This window comes from Heloderma suspectum, chromosome 2, assembly GCF_057233095.1.
Source record: "Heloderma suspectum isolate Gila_16-S chromosome 2, 16-S_ref, whole genome shotgun sequence".
Taxonomy (NCBI): Eukaryota; Metazoa; Chordata; class Lepidosauria; order Squamata; family Helodermatidae; genus Heloderma; species Heloderma suspectum.
Window position 1 is genome coordinate 370,832,770 of NC_139459.1, and position 18,675 is coordinate 370,851,444.

An 18,675-nucleotide genomic window follows, 5' to 3' on the forward strand; every position below is an offset into this window, starting at 1 on the left:
CATAATCTCTTAACCACTTTCTAAAAATATTGGGCCTTTTTTATTTTATCCTCTCTCCAAAAAGTTCAAGACAATGTACATAGTTGGCCTCAAAATGTGATTGGCCCTCAAAAGTCACCCAGTGAGAGCTTTGGGGTTAAGTGGGGGATTTGAACTCAGGTCTGTCCAGTCTTAGTCCAACACTCTAACCACTGCACCACACTGACTTTCACAGTGGGCCCACTATGCTGTACTTGCTTCTTTCCCCTGGCTGTTGTCCCCCCCCCCCACACACACACACACAAATTCCCAAACTGAGTACGCACTTTCAGCAACCTCAATCACAGAGGAAATGTTTTCCTGGGATACTCCTTCTTCTGAGACAGGGCCTTCATTTTCAGCACTCTCCACCTGGTTCTCTTTCACAGTCCCATCTTCTGGAGGATAAAGAAAAAATGAGGATCTTGAAAGGACACAGTCTCCCTCCCAGAAAGGAAGGAAATTAATAATAGGCCATACAGGGAATGTGTGTGTGTGTGTGGGGGACGACGACGACTGTTTTTGAACCAAATATTTTCAGAAGGGCCTCAGTAGTAAATCTTAAATGTTGTGTGTGTGCGCATGCATGTGAGAGGGGTGTGTGTGTGTGTGTGAGACAGCGAGAGAGAGAGAGAGAGAGAGAGAGAGAGCGCACACGAGCATTAATAGAGTTTGGAGACAACTATCTTCCTCACCAAGGACTAGCAGATTATGAAAGCTCGCAGAATTGCAGCCAGGTGTGAGAAGTGCCAGGTGTTAATCTTATCCTAGGAACTGGAAGTATCCCGTAATGGAGGTAGAGGGAATTCTTACCCAGCAATTTTCTGCCATTTTCTTCCTCCTTCTTGGTTATCTTTGTGTCTGAGGGAACCTTCTTCGCTTTTGAGAAATCGGCTGGCACCTCCTGAAACAGGAGAGAGGACAGCAAAGGGACCAGGGAGAGAAGCATAAGACACTACACCTTATTAGAATCATACAGTTGGAAGGAGCCTTGTATGCCATCTAATCCCCCCCCCCACACACACACACATACACACCACGTGATGTAGGAAATTCAGAGTGAGAGTGAAGACTACAATACCCTTCTAAGAAATTTGTTCCATTGTCAAACTGCTCTTACAGGTGGTGAAAGATGGTTGGAATCCTGAACAGGACCACTCCACACTGCAACATTTGAAAGACTACTTAATTTTTTCCTCTTCCCTCCCCATCCCTTTTTCCTTTTGTGTCATCTCATTTTAGATTGTAAGCCTGCAAGCAGGGACTGGCTTGTTTTATTGGTTGCATGTAAGCTGGCCCAAGAGTCTTCCTGGCTGAGGAGTGGGATAAAAATACTTCAAATAAAAAAAATATAAAATAAGCATTTTGTTGCAGATCCCGCTTGTTATGTCTGAAGCAGAATTACTTCCATTTATTGGAAGCTGCACACTGTGCCTCTGCATGATTTGCTCCAGCTTTGCCTCCTTCTCACAAGGAGACATGCCCAGATCAGCCATTCATACAAAAACACGAGGTATGGCCCCCTCTGAACACAGATAATTCCTACTCTTACACAATGTCACTCTGAATGCTTCAGCAATAGGGAGACTCATAAGTTGAATTAATTAATCAATCAATCTAGAAATAAACCTCCCCAGGTATAAAAGTCTATCCTTCAGCTGTTAACTCAATAAAAAATTGTGCCAGCTACCAGGAGCTTAGGAAACATTGCTTCAAGGTTAAATATTATTTATTTATTTATTAATTAAATTTATTAATCGTCCATCTGGCTGGTCACCAGCCACTTCCTGACAGTCAGACAACGGAACCAACTGCCTAGGGAGGTGGCATGCTCTCCATCGCTGGAAGTATTCAGGCAGAGACTGGACAGCCATTTGTCAGGGATTCTTTAAACTGGATTTGTGCACTGAGCAGGGAGTTGGACTCAGTGGCCTAAATGGCCCCTTCCAACTCTGAAATAATGAAAATGCTCCCTACCTCTTCCTCTCGCTGATGTTCTAGGAAATCCTCAGCCAAGGCCACCGCTTCGTCACAGTTTCCCGGGCCCACTTCCTTGACGTAGTCCTGCATCTCCTGGGGCAGGATGGCCAGAAACTGCTCCAGGATCACCAGCTCCAGCATCTGCAGCTTGGTGTGCCTTCCGGGCTTCAGCCACTGGTGGCAAAGGTCCCAGAGCCGGCTGCAAACCTCGCGGGGGCCCTTGACCTCCTGGTAGCAGAACTCCCGGAAACGCTGGCACTGTACGTCTGAGCTGGCCACGGTGTCCTCCAGGACACTTTGCTTCATTCCTTCCCTCCAGTCTTTTCTAGTTCTAAGCTGGAGGAGACGGGGGCTTTTCCTTGCTTTGGAGTTTGCTGCACCTCGGTCCCGTGTTGAAACCACGCGAAGATCCAGGGCAGAAGAGGCTGAAAGGAAAGGGGGACAAAATATTTATTTTAGCTGTTCAATTTTGTATTCCGTCTTTCCACCAAATGCTGCTGTGGCAACTAACAGCAGTAATAAAAATGCAGCTAAACATAATAAAATACAATAAAACAAAATCAAATACAAAGTTAACAAACATTAAAACAAGGCTGGTAAAACATCAATAAAAATGAATAGTTAAAAATAAAATTACAACATAATTAAAAGTCAGCTTATGGGCCAAAGGCCATTCAAAATAAAATGGGGTGGGGGCCAGATTGTGCCCACCAATGGCCAGATGACATCATCCGTCCCCTGCCCATTTTCACTTTGTGCTGAAGAAAGGCAGAGAGTTCCCTGCCTCTCCTCAGCACAGGGAAAGAGACTCAGCCAGTGCCAGGATGAGCACCCACTTATTCCAGGGCCAGCGGAGTCCCCAGGTCAATTCGCCATTTGTTGTCCTCCTGACTTTGTTAGAGGAGGGCTCAGGTTCTGTACCCTGCTTTATTTGCAAAACTGCTTTGTGATTTGTTATGAAGAGTGGTACATGAATGTAATAAACAAATTAACTGTGAGGCTGAATTGCTACCATTACCGGGGCTTGTTGGAGCTGAGTAGGAGTGCTCCAGTATGACAATGTCACTGTTGGAGGATGACGCTTCTACGTCGCTATCGCCGATCTCCGACAGATTGCTTGGTACAGGATCTGGTGCCTTGCGCCGGACAAGGGCCTGCCTCTTTTTAGCCATTCCCTTTCTAGCACCCTGTAGAAAGAAAGTAAAACACACGGACTACTTATATTGAATTTATGAGAAGGTGATAACAGTATTCAGTCATTTGCTCCAAGCTGAAATGGAGTGCTTTGACTATAAATTATCTCAGTGATTTTATACATAAATCATTTGGATTGATTCTCCCTTAAAAAAAGATTTGCTTTGAATAAAAATATAATGACCATACACTGGAATAATCAATTTTTAAAGATACAGGTGTTTTGCACTGAAATCATATACCTGTCTACTCAGATGTAAGCCCTATTGATTTCAACAGGACTTCCTCTCAAGTAAATGTGTATAGGTTTGCAGCCATACAGCATAATCCTATGCATGTCTACTCAGACTTAAGTCCCACTGAGTTCAATGGGACTTATTCCCCAGGTAAGTACGCAGCCTTAATGACAATGACTTAATAGACTGACATACGCTTACAAAACAGAAGCAGTGAACCAAACAACAACATACAATTAAAAACAATGTATAAGATACTACCATGAGCAGCACTAAAAACATATTAACTTAAAAGCAGGTCCCTAAAAATTCCTGAAAGCAACAGATCGTTATCACTTGTCAAAATAAAAGGTCTCACATAATAGTGAACCAGACACTCGGGCAGCTTGCAAGTTTTATTGAGGGCATTAAACAAAAAATAAATCGATCAGCCTTGTAAATTGGTCCACAAAAGTTAGAGGAGGAAAAGCCCCTGCCATCACAGCCAGCATGGAAACACAGGCGATGAGCACCTTAACAGGCTAGGAGGAAAAAGCCTTTTACTAAAAGGGACTGGGGGAGGAAGGGGCTTTTCAGCCTCCGCAACTAGCACAGAAACGTTCCAACCCACTCGCTTGCATGAAATTTGTTTTAAACCTGGTACTGTAGTTTAAATCTTGCACTGCTGCTAGGTTCTATTTGGTTATTATTTTTATTTTTTAAACTGTCGTTTTAACCCTTCTTTATCATCCTGTATTTTATGGTTTAATTGTTCCGAACCGCCCAGAGAGCTTTGGCTATTGGGTGGTACAGAAATGTAATAAATAAACACAAAAGAAAAAATCTAATGCCCTTGCCTACATTGAATTCCTGGTCACCTATGGCGATCAGACATGTTGTTAAATATGAGGATGAAGTAGATACAATGTAGAATTCTCCAATGGCCAAAATTAACACCATTCTTGGCCTGATGCCCAAGAAAGAACAGCTTTCTTCCAGTTTCACCAACCAACACAACTGACCTATTCGGCTGAAATGGACAATACCCAAACACTTCACTAATCTTATCTTTGTATGCCCCCAAAAGGGAAGAGGAAGAGCACATGATTTGCATGCAGAAGGGTGTAAGTTCAATTCTCAGCATTTCCAATTAAAAAGGATCTCAGACAGTAGGCGATGGGAAAAGGACATCAGCATGAGACTGCAAATAGTAGACAGTACTAGATGGACCAATGACCTGACTCAGTTTACAGCAGTTTCACATGTTCAAATCAGCCTGGCACATTTTGGAGAGAGAGCCATAGTTCTGCGGCTGAGCACATACTCTGTATACATAATGGGGTGCAATTCCCATTATCTCCAGTTAAAGGATATCAATTATACCGACCAATATGTTCAAAGATAAAGGGGCAAAAACAGAGTTGGTCGGGTCCAAGCAAGAGGAGGAAATTCCACATTTATGCAGGCTTACTGTGATAATAATTCCCTCTATTTCCAATGTTCAGGTGGTGAGTGCCATTGCTTATGTAACCAAAACAGCACCTCCCATGCACAAGAGGGAGGTATCAGCAAGGTTAGGGAAAATCCCCAGGTTTGCAGAGATACAAAAACCTTTAGGGAAAAATGGCCTCAGAAGGGAGAACTCCCCACAAACAGCCCAATGAGTGGCCTGACTGTTGGTGGTAGGGAAAAGGAAAAGTGGGATGAGGGGAAAGGAGGAACCAAATGGAGTGTCTGAGGACCGGACTTGATGGTCTTAGAGGCCCCTTCCAACCCTACTGTTCTAGGATTCTATAATCCTGAACAGCAGCGCACCACGCTGCACATTTTTGTTGGAGGTCCCAATTGTTTTAAAACACCCATTACATTCCATCAGTAAATGACAACTGATTTTCTCTTTTCTTGTTGCGGACGATTGACCGATGACCAACTGGTTTGCCTCTTGAGGGTGATTTAACAATCAAATAAGCTGCAGCCCATTTCTGTTTAAATACACCTTGGCCACACATACCTTCTTTGGTCGACCAGGTACCCTAAACACAGTCGGGACTGCTCCAGGCTTTAGGTCCCTTCGCCCAGAAGCCACGTTCCCCCAAAAATCCGTCTTTCTGAAATGCTCTGAACACACAACATCATTGTAGGAAGGCATGAAGTTCTGGCGTCCAATGTTCACGAGCCATTTTTTTAACTGCCCTTCCTTTGTAAGAGGAAACCTGCAGCAATTTTGTTCCAAGAAACAAACAAACAAACAAACAAACAAACGGGATTTGCACACCATCAGTTGCAAAAGGGTTTCATTCTCGTTTGTATAAAATGTTCACTTGGAACATAACAGCCCTGTATGCTTGTCCAGCAAATTGTTTCTCCAGGAGTGGCTAGCCATATGCCTCGGGGAAGCCCACGAACAGGGCAGGAAGGCAAAAGATGCTTCCCAGAACCTTTGTGTTTGTCCCCAGCACCTAATACTCAGAGGTACACGTGGGGCCTGCAACATAGTGTTGCAGTACGGACTGCTTCCTGTACAGGATTCCAGGACACTCCATTCCATTCCCACTTCTCCCCCTTCCCCAAGTTTTCTGACATGCCCCCTGCATTCTACACCTGAGCATGCTCAGTCCTCACATTTTGAGGGTTGCCTTTGCTTATGCGTTTTTCCCCATAACGTTTTTTTGTACTTTTGTAAACTCAGGGTTCCCCAAAGCCTGCTAATACCTCCTTCTTGGGAGTGGTGCCATTTCACCGACATAAGAACCGGCACTCGAAGGACCAACATTGATCGTGGTACAAATACATATAAGTCTTTTGAGAGTTCCCACTTTGATATCACGGCTTATAGTAGTGGATAAACCTAGTCTCCTCCATCATGAGTTTCTCTAAATCCCTCTTCAAGGTATTGAAGATCACCACCTCTCGTGGCAGCAGATTCCTTGCATTAGTCGTGCACTGGGTGAGGAACCACTTTAATATTTCTTTTTCCCTGTTTTGAATCTGCTGCCTACCAGTTTCATTCAGTGACCCTGAGTTCTAGTATTATGAAAGAGAGGGAGAAAATGTTTCATCTTTGCCCACTTTCACCCCATCATGCATAATTATTTATAAATCTCTCAGTTCCCTCTGTAAGCCACCTTTTTCCTAAATTAAAAAACCCCAATGCTTTAGGCCAGGTGTGTTGAACCTCAGGCCTGCAGGCCTACTCCCCCCCCAGGGGTCTTGATATGATCTGGCCCTCCAGAGTTTCCCAGATGGCCACACCCCCTTTCCTCTGATTGCTTGGTGGTTTCCTGGCTTTAGCACATTTTTCCCCCCATTCCAAAAGGTTGAAATGCCCATTCTAAGGCTAAGTTACTGGCAGCGTGAGTCTTAAGATAACATATGCCGGTATTTTGCCTTTAGTCCCATCCACCACTGGAATGCAGCCCCAAGAGCTTTTCTGAAATTTAATTCTGCCCTCAGGCTGAGAGAGGTTCAACACCCCCTTCTTTAGGCTTTTTCTTCTAGGAAAGGCACAGCACTGCCCTGAAAAACTTAGCTTTGTCCTTTTTTTGCACGTTTTTCAGCTCTGCAGCATCTTTTTTGAGCTGGAGCTACCAGAACTTTCTACAATATACCAAGTGTGGCCACAGTATAGATTTAACTAAAATGTATCGTCATCCTCTCTATTTCTAATCCAAGTCTTCCCATGTTTATAGTGAAAAAGACTAAGTGTGTGTGGGGGAACACTTTCCCCCCAGATGAACAGCACCATAAGGGCACAAAGTGACGGGGGGGGGGGGCTGAGAGGGAAAAAATGGCAATCAGGTGAGAAAGAGCATGGAATGGAGTAGCTGGAAAGGAAGGAAGAAGAGACACATAGATATAAAAAATGTAGAAAGAACCATCCTATTATCTGGATAGGTCATTTACAGGTTCACACTACTTTAAAATTCCCTGGAGACAGAGAGAGAGCTGCCCACAGACATCAGTGGGGAAATCAAAGATTTTTAATGTAGCCAGGATTGCGCACAAGTGCCCCCTCCCCCAAATACCAGAAAATGGGGAAACGGGGTTTGACTCTCAGAACTGAGCATGCTCAATATGCACAAAATGCTGGCTGACTGTTGGGAGAAAAAAGGAAAAGGAAGAGGGGAGGGGGAATGGGATAGAATGACCTGAGTGGGGGCACTCTGCACTGCAACATTTTGTTGTAGGACCCCACTTGTTATTCTAATAGCAAATTTGGGTGCTGGATTCCTATCAGTTTGGAACCAAAATGGCCTTGGTATGCAGAGGTGTAAACATTAGTAAATTAAAAGAAAAAGACAAACACACAGCTGCAAACCACACACACAAAAACAACCTGAAGAAGAATGAGCATGCTCACATCCCTGAAGGCGGCATGGGGCCTTGAGGGCATCAGTTGAAAAAAAGGAACACAAAGGATGGGGTCTCATTAAGACTCGAACAGGTTACGGTATCTGGGGATAGAGGTGTGTATGGGGGGGGCCTGGGCTTGGCAGAGGCAGATCATGAGTTGCATATACCCACCTTGTAATCCTCTCCTCATCCCCAAATCAAGAATATAAGAATGTAATAGCTCTGGCCACTTTAAAGCTAAGAGCCCTGGTTGCGACGTGTGAGAAATTAAGGTTGCAATCCTATGCATGTTTAGACAGAGAAAAGGCCTACAACTCCGAGCAGAGCTGGCTGGGACATGCTGGGAGTGGTAGGCCTTTTCTCTGTCTAAACATGCACAGGATTGCGCCTTAAATTAGTCTCACAGGAACTCTTGCATATAAGACAGGGAGGGAGAGGTAAAAATGCTCCCTCAGTCCACATTGGGGCTAGGTGAGTAACATCGTCCTCACTTAGCTCCAATCTTCAACACTCAGCACAGAGCAATAGTGCTACAACACTAGGCCATGTGTGCTCCCAATACATTATTTCCCACCCACCACAGTGCCTTGCAGGCTGCCCTGCTTGGTCATTCAAAACAGGGGTGAGGAACTTCAGGCCCGGGGGCCAAATTTGGACCTCTGGGGTTCCCCAGATGGCCACTCCTTCTTCCCCTGGCTCCACCCCTTTCGCCCAACCACCAATCGCTTGCTTGTTTCCCAGCTTTGGCACAGGTTTTCCCCCATTCTAAACGGTTGAAATGCCTCTCCTAAGGCTTAGTTACCGGCAAGAAGAGCTTTAAGCTAAAATATGCTTGTAATTTTTTAAAACCTTTGGTCCACCCCATTTCCCGCTGACCCCGCCCCTTTCCTTAAGCCCCTCCCACCTCTGGAATGAAGGCCCTGAAAGCTTCTCAAATGAACTTACCTGTGAAAGGTGACATGTGTGCCACGCCAACGGCGGTTTTTGCAGTTGGTTACTGAGCAACAGCTCGCCATGTTTAGACACTGATTCCTTCTGTGGCGGACCCAATGTGCGAGTCTTGTGTGACGTACTTCTCTCTCTTAAAATCGGTTGTTATACACTTGAGAGGTCACAGGTGGAAAAGGTGGACCCAACCCCCCAAAATGGCAAAGCAGAACTTTTATTCTGCCCGGCCTGCTTTGCAAGTGGCACACTGGTTCTTGGCTGAAGTTCACCACGCTTCAAATCTGGCGGTTCTTCCAACTGGGGATATACTGCTATGGTAGAGTGGTGTATGTGAGTCTAATGGTCAATGCCTCTCTAGGACTTTGACAGTTCACATCTTTGGTTCCTAGATGTCTCTCTAGGAATATGGACGTGGTAGACTTAACCCTCAAGAGAAAGGAATGAGGAGATAGCTCCTGGCCAGGTGCTGGAAGAAAGAAAACAAAGCAGGTGTTAAAGTGACAGGGCATCATTCCACCCAGTGAAGAATTAGGGCTAAAGTAATAAAGTATATTCTTTTATTTTATTGTATTTATACTACTTTTATAGCGCTTAGGGTGCAATCTTATGTCCCCTAGACATTGTTGGAGGGGCCATAGGATACTGGAGATTTTCACCTTCGAGGCTGTAGACAGAGGTACCACCTCAGAAGGGAAAATCCCCACTTGGAATCTCACCCCTGCCCACTCCCAGCCACTGCAGAAAGCTCTGCAGTGGCTCCTCTCCTGAGGCTGGTATAATGGCCTTGGATGAGGTCAGGGGGAGGAAAACATAGGGGTGCCGGTTGGCAAGGGAGGATGAGAGGCCAGGATTCCCTGTATCTTGTGGCCTCACCAGCCCTGGTCCACCCCCACCAGCACAACTCCACTAGATGGGCTCAGAGGCCTGTCTAGTGGAAACATTTTCAAAGGAGGACCAAGGAGCCTTCGCTGCTCCTCCTGCCCTGCCAGCAGCAGCCCAGGGGGGCATAGTTGCACCTTTAATATATTAAAATCCATAAGCACTTATATAAATCCACAGCAATTGCTCCACAGACACATTCACAGTAAACCTTAGAACAACCTTGCAAGGTAGATTGGCATTATAATTCCAAGTTTACAGATGGGGGATTGAAGCCAATAGAACGCTGGTCCAGGCAGGAGCTGAGGCAGGAACGTCCTGGCTCGCAGCATGCCTTGCAAGCCAAACCTATGCAGCGTATACCACATGTAAGCCCACTGAGACCAGCCATGAACTCCAGCATACTGGTCTGGGACCTGTGGTTAAGAGACTGAGCTACAATTCAGGAAGTGCCTGGTAAAACTCTTCCATGGACTCTCTAAGCGGCCTTCGCATAGCCATAATTTAGAACATGAGAACATAGGAAGAGTCATGCTGGATCAGACCAAGGACCCATGTAGTCCAGCATTCTGTTCACACAGTGGCCGACCAGCTGCCCATGGGAAACCCACAAGCAGAACAGGAGTGTGACGGCACCCTCCAACCCACGTTCCCCAGCAACTGGTGTACATAGGCACAGTGCCTGTGATACTGGAGGGAGCACATGGCCATCAGGACTACTAGCCATTGATAGCCTTTTCCTCCAGGAATCTGTCTAACCCACTTTTAAAGCCTTCAAAATTGGTGGCCATTGCTATGTCTTGTGGAAGTGAATTCCACAGTTTAACTCTGCGCTGTGTAAAGAAGTCCTTCCTTTGATCTGTCCTGAATCTCCCATCAATCAGCTTCATAGGATGACCCCTTTGGGTTCCAGGATTATGTGAGAGGGAGAAAAATATCTCCCTGTCCACTTTCTCCACACCATGCATCATTTTGTACACCTCTCTCATGTCTCCCCTCACTCGCCTTTTTTCCAGGCCCCCACCCTCATTCCAATCTGCAATATGCAAAATCCCCTCTTCTACACAACTATTAGAAATGCAGGAACCCCTGTCCTCTTCTGCACCTGGCCAACCTATCCAGATTGCTATGTGCTTGTCCATGGAAAAGGCAACCCTGGTTTGGGTTCCTTTCAAGGAGACCTAATGATGTTGAGGGCCAGCTGCAGGTCTGTAGCTGTAGGCTACTAGTCCTGATGGCCATATGCTATCTCCAGAAGCAATATGCCTATGTACACCAGTTGCTGGGGAACACAGGCGGGGGTGCTGTTGCACTGATGTCCTACTGGTGGGTTTCCTGTGGGCAGCAGGTTGGCCACCGTGTGAGCAGAATGCTGGACTAGGTGGAGCTTTGGTCTAATCCAGCAATGCTCTTGTTATGTTCTTATGGACCTCAGGAGAAATTATTTGCTCCGTTGTAAAGCCCTCCTTCTGCCTGAAATCCTGGGACAACCACTATACTGCGCGATATGGAACAATGTCAGGATAAAGTATATTCATATATATGGCAGCTTAGTGTTTAATAGCACAGTCAGGAGCAAAGAAATAGCTCGTAATCTGCATTTGTTTCAGCCTTCCCCAATCTGGTGCCCTCCATATGTTGGACTTCAACACCCATCATTCCCAGCCAGCTTCAATGATGGGAGCTGCAGTAACAACACATCTGGAGGGCACCAGGTTGAGGAAAGCTGGTGTGTTTGAATGAGATGCCCATCAGAGGGAGATGTAGAGGGGGAAGGCGCAATGGAGGACGCCCTATTTTTTTTTTTTTTTTAATGCAGTGGACTGCCTTCTGCCCAAGAGGAAAAACGGGGAGAGGGGCTTAGTGGGGTGCAAAAGCAAACAGGGGCTGTCCTGGTAAACAGAGACCGTCAGAGCCATAGACACAAAAGGCTAGAAGGATGCACGCTTGCTCAGCTTCCGATTTGACTTGGGATTCCTGTGTTACATTGGGCTGGGGCAAAACCCCCCTACCCCACATCTGTGCCACAAGCCAATAGAGTGCATGGGTTCTCCCCTAGGCATTTGAGCACTGGTGCGTTGGGGTGGGGGGGGCCTGGATGGGTGGGAAGCCTGGAAGGGGGGGCAATTTAAGTCTTGCTCAAACCTTAGGGATGTTTTGCAGAGATGGGATTGTTGGATGGGAATCCAAGTCAAGCATGAGCAGAAACTGACCAAATTGGGCGGGGGGGGGGGTACTAACTTCTACTGAAACATTTTAAAGACAACTACTTAACTCAAAGTCGTCTTTAAAAGGGGAGATGCAATGCTTGCAGTGTAAATTGAGGGCAGAAATGCTGGGGAAAGGGGGTGATTATTCTTTCCCACTTCTGCAATCAAAATTACTCTCCTCCTCTACAAATGGAGACTCCTGCGGGTAGGAAAGCGATGCGTGGGTGCGCGCGCGCGCGCACGTGTGACAGGGGAATGTGATTGCAAAAATCCCCCCCCCGCCCCCCAGCCACAGGTAAATTGCCCCCTCACCCAAAGCTACCTGTATGAACTAGTTCACAGTCCGTCTCCCCCGCAGGGCTCTGAGAAAGCATTTCCCTTTAATAATATGTTTTCTAAGTCAGCAGACTGGATAACAACACTGGGCTACACTGCAGGGTTGTTGTCATATACTACTAATTCTCTTACACACCCCCTCCACAGCAATATGCAAATAACAACATTGGGTTCCATTGCACAGCTATCACAAACCACTTTCTGAGCCTCAGCCTCAGCAGTCATATTACCGGTGGACTACATTGCAGGGGTTTTGTATGCTACTCTCTCTGCCGCAGTATGACCCCACCACCACCACTCCTGCAAGAAAAATATAACAACACTAGCCTGCATTGCAGGGTTGGTGTAAAACACTCTATCAGCCTCCAGCCTGTACTATTAACAGTAGGCTTACAGTACCGTCCTATACATGCCTACTTAGAAGAACTTACTCCCAGGTAAATGTGCACAGGATTGCAGCCTTAGAGGTATCTTTTTAGGTAAAGCGAGCGTTATAGAAATTATTAACAGCGCAATCCTAAATATGTTTACTTGGAAGTAAGTCCCACTGTGTTCGATGGCTCTTACTTGTAGGTAAGTGTGCATAGGGTTGCAGCCTAAATAATAACAACAACAACTAGACTACATCACAGGGCTGTCGTAAGCCATCCTTTCTCAGCCACAGCCGGCATGGCTGGGATACAGTAAAATAATTTTAAATTTGCATTTCCATGACCTAGGCAATCTTTTAAATGTTTTTAAAAAAACAACACCAAATATCACATAGGAATTAAGACCAGAGTTAGAAAGAGCAAGAACACGCGGTTTTGTTTCTACCTCTGTGTCCCTTTTCTTTCTTTTTTTTGCTGCCGCCCAACTCCAGCTAGGTGAAATAAAAGACAGAAAAATTCAGGATTTTTCCCTTTTCTCCATCTCCGACTTCCGCGCCAGCAAGGGAGGAAACAAAATGGCTCCCAAAAGCGACTGCGAAGTCTCTACTGCAGACAATGGGAGCTCTCAGTCTAGCCTTTTTTATAAGTCTACGGTTGGAACGCGTGTTCCCCCTCGCCCACAAACACACGCGTACACACGCGCGCCCAAGCCAGGTTTTGCACCTCGGAAACTCACGGCTTCTCTCCAATGCGCGCATCAGCTTCTTTCCAAGAAAATTCACCCAAGCTCCGTTTCTCCTTTCTTTTCTTTCCCCACCTTCTTTTCTCCGGCTTCCTTTTTGCAGATGGGCGACCCGCAAGAAGTCACATTCACACGATGAGCGTGCTCGTTCCACTTTTTTTAACCCTGCCCCCCCCCCCAACCCCTATCTAGCATTCGATCTTGTGCCGCTATTCAACTTACTAAAGAAACACCCAGGTTAAGTCTGAATTAGGGCCCGCTCCCCCCCCCCCGGAATAAGGCGGTAAAATGGTCTGTTCCACTTTAGATTGGCAGGCAGGACAGACCATTTTTGGAGAGATTCTTTTAGGCAAAACAAACGCTCTGCACACTGAACAGCCTGCACATCGGGGGGGGGGGAGATTCGAGCTCGCTTTTTTCCTTCCTGTACTGTTTTTCTATCTGCAGAATAAGTCTTAAAAAAAGAAAAGAAATGGAATACTTAAAAAAAAGATTCTCCCCCGGCAGTGCGAAGTGGTATAGTCCACTGTGCCACCCTAAATAAAGGAGGATCTAAAAAAAAAGAGAGAGGGAGGAAGGCGCGTGTTGTGGTTAGCTTATATTAAGTAATCGCGCTATTTCCCCCATACACACACTTTAACTCTAGATTGCATTAATTTGTCCCCTCCATATACTTAAGTTGTCCCCTCTAGATTGCATTAATTTGTCCCCCCATATCCTTATTAAGTTGTCCCCTCTAGATTGCATTAATTTGTCCCCCCATATCCTTAATAAGTTGTCCCCTCTAGATTGCATTAATTTGTCCCCCCATATCCTTATTAAGTTGTCCCCTCTAGATTGCATTAATTTGTCCCCCCATATCCTTATTAAGTTGTCCCCTCTAGGTTGCATTAATTTGTCCCCCCATATCCTTATTAAGTTGTCCCCTCTAGATTGCATTAATTTGTCCCCCCATATCCTTATTAAGTTGTCCCCTCTAGGTTGCATTAATTTGTCCCCCCATATCCTTATTAAGTTGTCCCCTCTAGATTGCATTAATTTGTCCCCCCATATCCTTATTAAGTTGTCCCCTCTAGGTTGCATTAATTTGTCCCCCCATAGCCTTATTAAGTTGTCCCCTCTAGATTGCATTAATTTGTTCTCTCCATATCCTTATTAAGTTGTCCCCTCCATATCCTTATTAAGTTGTCTCCTCTAGATTGCATTAATTTGTCCCCTCCTTATCCCATTCTTTTTGTCGTTTTTTTTTTCTTTGCTCAAGGCGGGAGCAGCTGAAGCAGGGAAGCTTGGAGCAATGAGGCTGCGGCCAATCTCTGTATGGTCTCCTGAGAGTAAACCCCGTTCAAATAGTGGCACCTACTTCTGAGTAAATGTGGAGAGCGGGTATATAGGCCGAAGGCAGCCTTCCCCAACTTGATGCCCTCCAGATATGTGGGACTACAACTCCTATGATCCCCAGCCAGCAGGAACACGGGTCACGCTGGCTGAGGATCATGAGAGTTGTAGTTGGAGACATCTGGAGGACACCAGGTTGAGGAAGGGTACTGTAAGGCGTGGTGTGGTGAGGTCAGTCCAGGCATGGAGAACAGGGGGAACGCAGGATGTGCGTGTCACAGATTCTTTCCAGTTATAGATACAAGACTGTAAACTACTCGGGGCTGAGAACTGTCTTTTTGTTTTGTTAGTCGAGGAAGCACCGCACACCTGGATGATGCTACAGAATATAGAGTAACAATAATAAATTGAATGTGCCAAGGGAAGGAGGGACCCATGCAAAGAAGTAAGACAGTGTTGGACTCCAGCTCCCATCAACCCCAGCCAGCACGGAATTCAGATCTCCATCTGGAGGTCACCAGCTTGGGAAAGGCTGATATCAATATACAGCAATAATATAGTGAATGTGCAAAGGGAAGGGGAGACCCATGCAAAGAAGGAAGACATAATAGCAGAGGTGGAGAACACGTGGCCCTCCAATGATTGGACTCCAACTCCCATGAGCCCCAGCCAGCATAGCCAATGGTCAAGGGTGATGGGAGTTGTAGTTCAACAACTTCTGGCGGGCCACAGGGTCTAGGAGAGCACCTTCGCCCCACCCCACGCACTTGAATTATCTTCTTGCCCCACATATGGAGGCCTTTATATGGAAGCCAGAAGTAAGGGCTGTGTTGTAACGCTTATCTTTTTCTATCTCTATGATGGGACAATTCCGGGGGTGGAGCGGAGATAGAGAAATGAATTAATACAATTTGGGCAACCAACTCAGAAGTTGGGCATCAGATTGAGGGTTTAGCTACTTGAAATGTTGGAGAAACGCTTCCTGCCCTGGGAGAATATTTGCAGATCTCCCCCCCCGCTCCCCCGCCCCCCCCCCGGGACTTTTGTGCAGCATGATCCCTGTGTACGTTTACTCGCACGTAGACATACTCAGATGGATTGCCTTCTTACTCTCAAGGAAGCATGGGATGTATAGCGGACTTCCCCAACCTGGTGACCTCCAGAGGTGTTGGACTACAACTCCCATCGTCCATGGGAACGATGGGAGTTGTAGTCTGATGCGTCTGGAGGGTGCCCGGTTGGGGAAGGCTGATGGACAGCCTCAGTGCAGTTTTCGAGAGGAAAAAGCAGCACCTTGTTTGCACTGCCTGCCTCTTCTTCTTTTCAGCCTGATCCTCTTGCCAATAAGAGCAGTTTGAGCATGGAACTGGTTACCTCCAAGGCTGATGGGCTTTCTCTGGCTGGAAGCTGGGCAGCCATCTGCCAAGGATGCATTAGATTTCCTGCATCGAGCAGGGGTTGGACTAGATGGCCTCCAAGGACCCCTCCAAATCTACGATTCTATTATGCCTATTGGGGCGCAATCCTATGCATGTTTAGACAGAAACAAGACCTACAACCCCCAGCACTTTTGTTGCAGGGCTTTTTCTTTTTGTCTAAACATGGATAGGATTGCACCCTTAGAGGACTGGCCTGCTGGCTGCATAAGACAACTATGCAAAACAGAAAAGACAAAGCCCCCAATAACAGCTCAAAACAAACGCTTCAAGGTCTGGTGCAAGGGACCCAACAGAACTGCACTAGACCAGTAAGATAATTTTATTCAGTGTTTTTAATTAAAGCACTTGATGGTACACAAACAATCGTACCTGAAGAATTGTCTATAGGAGTTCCTAATGAAGACAATGTATTTATTTTTCATTTCTATACTGCCCAATAGCCGAAACTCTCTGGGCGGTTCTGTAGACTGTATAGTCAAAATGGGAATATACTGGGCTTCCATAGACTGATATGACGGATATGGTTGTTCTGACTTTGGCATGATTGTTGTGTACCATCAAGTGCTTTATTTATAATCACTGTATTTGTTGTTGTTGTTCAGTCGTGTCCGACTCTTCGTGACCCCATGGCCCATAGCACGCCAGGCCTCCCTGTCCTGCGCAATCTCCCGGAGCGTGCTCAATGCCTTCCCCCCCCCCCCCCCAAAGGCTGCTTATACTTTGCTTTATTTCCGTTTTAATACTTTAAGGGCGATCCTATGCATGATTAGACACAGAAAAGGCCTACAACTCCCAGCATTCCCAAGTTATTCCCCAGTTGCTGGCCGGGGAATGCTGGGACTTGTAGGCCTTTTCTGTGTCTAAACATGGATAGGATTGCGCCCTAAAAAATTATAACTGCGCGCCGACCCTGGTGTTCTAGAGTAATAGCCAAATAAAATAAATGTCCCATGAATCGCTTCCATTTATAGAATGGTCTTGTATTTTAACAAATTGTGCTGGATTGTTAGAACTGTACGAAGATCAGGCAGCATGGCTAGCTGGGGAATGCTGGGAGTTGTAGGATTTATTTTTCCTGGCTAAACGTGCAGAGGGTTGTGCCCTGAGCAAAAGACAGAAGTGAAACTTACCAAGCACTTTACCATTTCAAACAATACCTGTCTTCCTAATCCCCACCGCCAACAGCGATTTAGGTGGCAAGATTCTTCTTCAGTTGCATTTTCATGTATGCGTGCTTTTAAAATAAATACAAAACGCGTGTTTCATTCGAGACCTTTTTCAAATTATTACAGCCAACAGAATCCGTGCAACTGAATTCTTTTCTTCCCTAGGGGGGGGAAAAGGCCTTTGTTCTTAACGATCCTGCAAAAACCGGGCATTTTGATCCTCAAATGGTTACGAGCACCAGCACACTCCGATTGCCTAGAGAGGAAGGATGTTGGGAGGAAGGTTTGTTGGGGAAGGAATAGCGAGTGCACCTTCCTGTCCCGCTTATCTGGGCCAAAGGGGGAAGTTGCATTTCCTTGGAGAGCAGCTGGTGCATGGACCAAGCAGCCGGTGAAAGGTGCAAAAATTGGGGTTAGGAAAGCGGAGATATAGATGCTGGGGGCTGGAGGAGGGTTGGGGAAGACACAGGATGGTTTTTTAAAAAAAACCCTGAGCTGTCCCCCTAAGAATGGTTCAGATGTTGCCTTCTCTGCCATCAAGTAACCCTTTGACAAGTTGTGTGGCTCCGGGGTTGCCAACTTCTGACCCAACCTCAGTAGCTCTGCCTTTGATTACAATCTGGTCTGCAGCAGTGACCAGAGGGGGTCGTGTTTAGTTCCTACCACTGCATTTCCGGAGGCGTGTTTGTATTAGTCTCAGTAGTGCAGCTGGGGCTGAACCTCTAGCGCCAAAGTCTAGGGCTGTGCGGCCCGTGGGTGGGGTGGGGTGGGGTGGGGTGGGGGGCTGAAATGCCCACCAGGGGAGTGGCGGGTGATAAGGGCATCACCGTTGGTCAAGGAATTGGGCTGCTACAGTACTTTCAATAGCTATTCCTTCAGTAGCCAGAAGAAGCAAACATTTAGTTCCTGTGGCTTATTCACATTTATTTGTTATTTGGATTTATATACTGCTTTCCACAAAGGTATCAAAGCGGTGGACATAAAATACAATGGTATAAAAACAGCAATAAATATAACAATGAAAGCAACACCATACAAATTAATCAGGAATAAAACCGCACACTCTACTGTGTGCTACAGAGCATAGCTGGCTGAGTCACACGTCAGGGAGAGCCTGTTTGAAGAGATAAGAACATAAGAAGAGCCCTGCTGGATTAACCGACGGTCCATCTAGTCCTGCATTCTGTTCACACAGTGGCCAACCAGCTGCCCACGAGAAACCCACAAGCAGGACATGACTGCAACAGCACCCTCCAGCTCATGTTCCCCAGCAACTGGTTGATACAGTGGTTGACTGTGTATGTGTGAGTGTGCGTATTCACGCCCACACACATAGACAGGTACAGAGAGAAAAAATGTAAATAAAGATTGCAGAAGGCCACAAAATGTCAGATCTATGATACTTTTTTCAGCGGAGCCCAAACGTATCAAGTGTAAGCCTATTCACAGCATTCTCCAGAGGATGTTAGTCTGTTGCAGCAAAAACAGC

At 46.2% G+C, this 18,675-nt stretch overlaps 2 protein-coding genes across 32 annotated transcripts in view; one reads left to right on the forward strand and one right to left on the reverse strand.

Annotated features, from left to right (window-relative positions):
* LOC146356062 (uncharacterized) overlaps positions 1-17,434 on the reverse strand; it is a 37,572-nt gene extending 20,138 nt beyond the window's left edge. For 6 of the 17 annotated variants that reach the window (XM_084831175.1, XM_084831172.1, XM_084831170.1 and 3 more), the window contains exons 1-7: positions 13,241-13,518; positions 8,706-9,174; positions 5,419-5,620; positions 3,017-3,185; positions 1,996-2,423; positions 832-922; positions 306-416 (exon numbers count right to left, since the gene is read on the reverse strand). In XM_084831175.1, the coding sequence (XP_084687301.1) occupies positions 306-416; positions 832-922; positions 1,996-2,423; positions 3,017-3,185; positions 5,419-5,620; positions 8,706-8,776 (1,072 nt within the window). In that variant the 5' untranslated portion in view covers positions 8,777-9,174; positions 13,241-13,518. Of the gene's footprint in view, positions 1-305; positions 417-831; positions 923-1,995; positions 2,424-3,016; positions 3,186-5,418; positions 5,621-8,705; positions 9,175-12,949; positions 13,196-13,227; positions 13,519-17,150 lie in introns of those variants that run through there. The other 11 variants (XM_084831177.1, XM_084831176.1, XM_084831174.1 and 8 more) reach the window with 7 other exon arrangements.
* A 70-nt stretch (positions 17,435-17,504) lies between these two features.
* Positions 17,505-18,675, forward strand: part of LOC146356063 (uncharacterized) — a 35,848-nt gene continuing 34,677 nt past the window's right edge. For all 15 annotated transcript variants that reach the window (XM_084831183.1, XM_084831185.1, XM_084831184.1 and 12 more), the window contains exon 1: positions 17,505-17,584. The gene's annotated coding sequence lies outside the window, so the exon portion shown is untranslated. The remainder of the gene's footprint in view (positions 17,585-18,675) is intronic.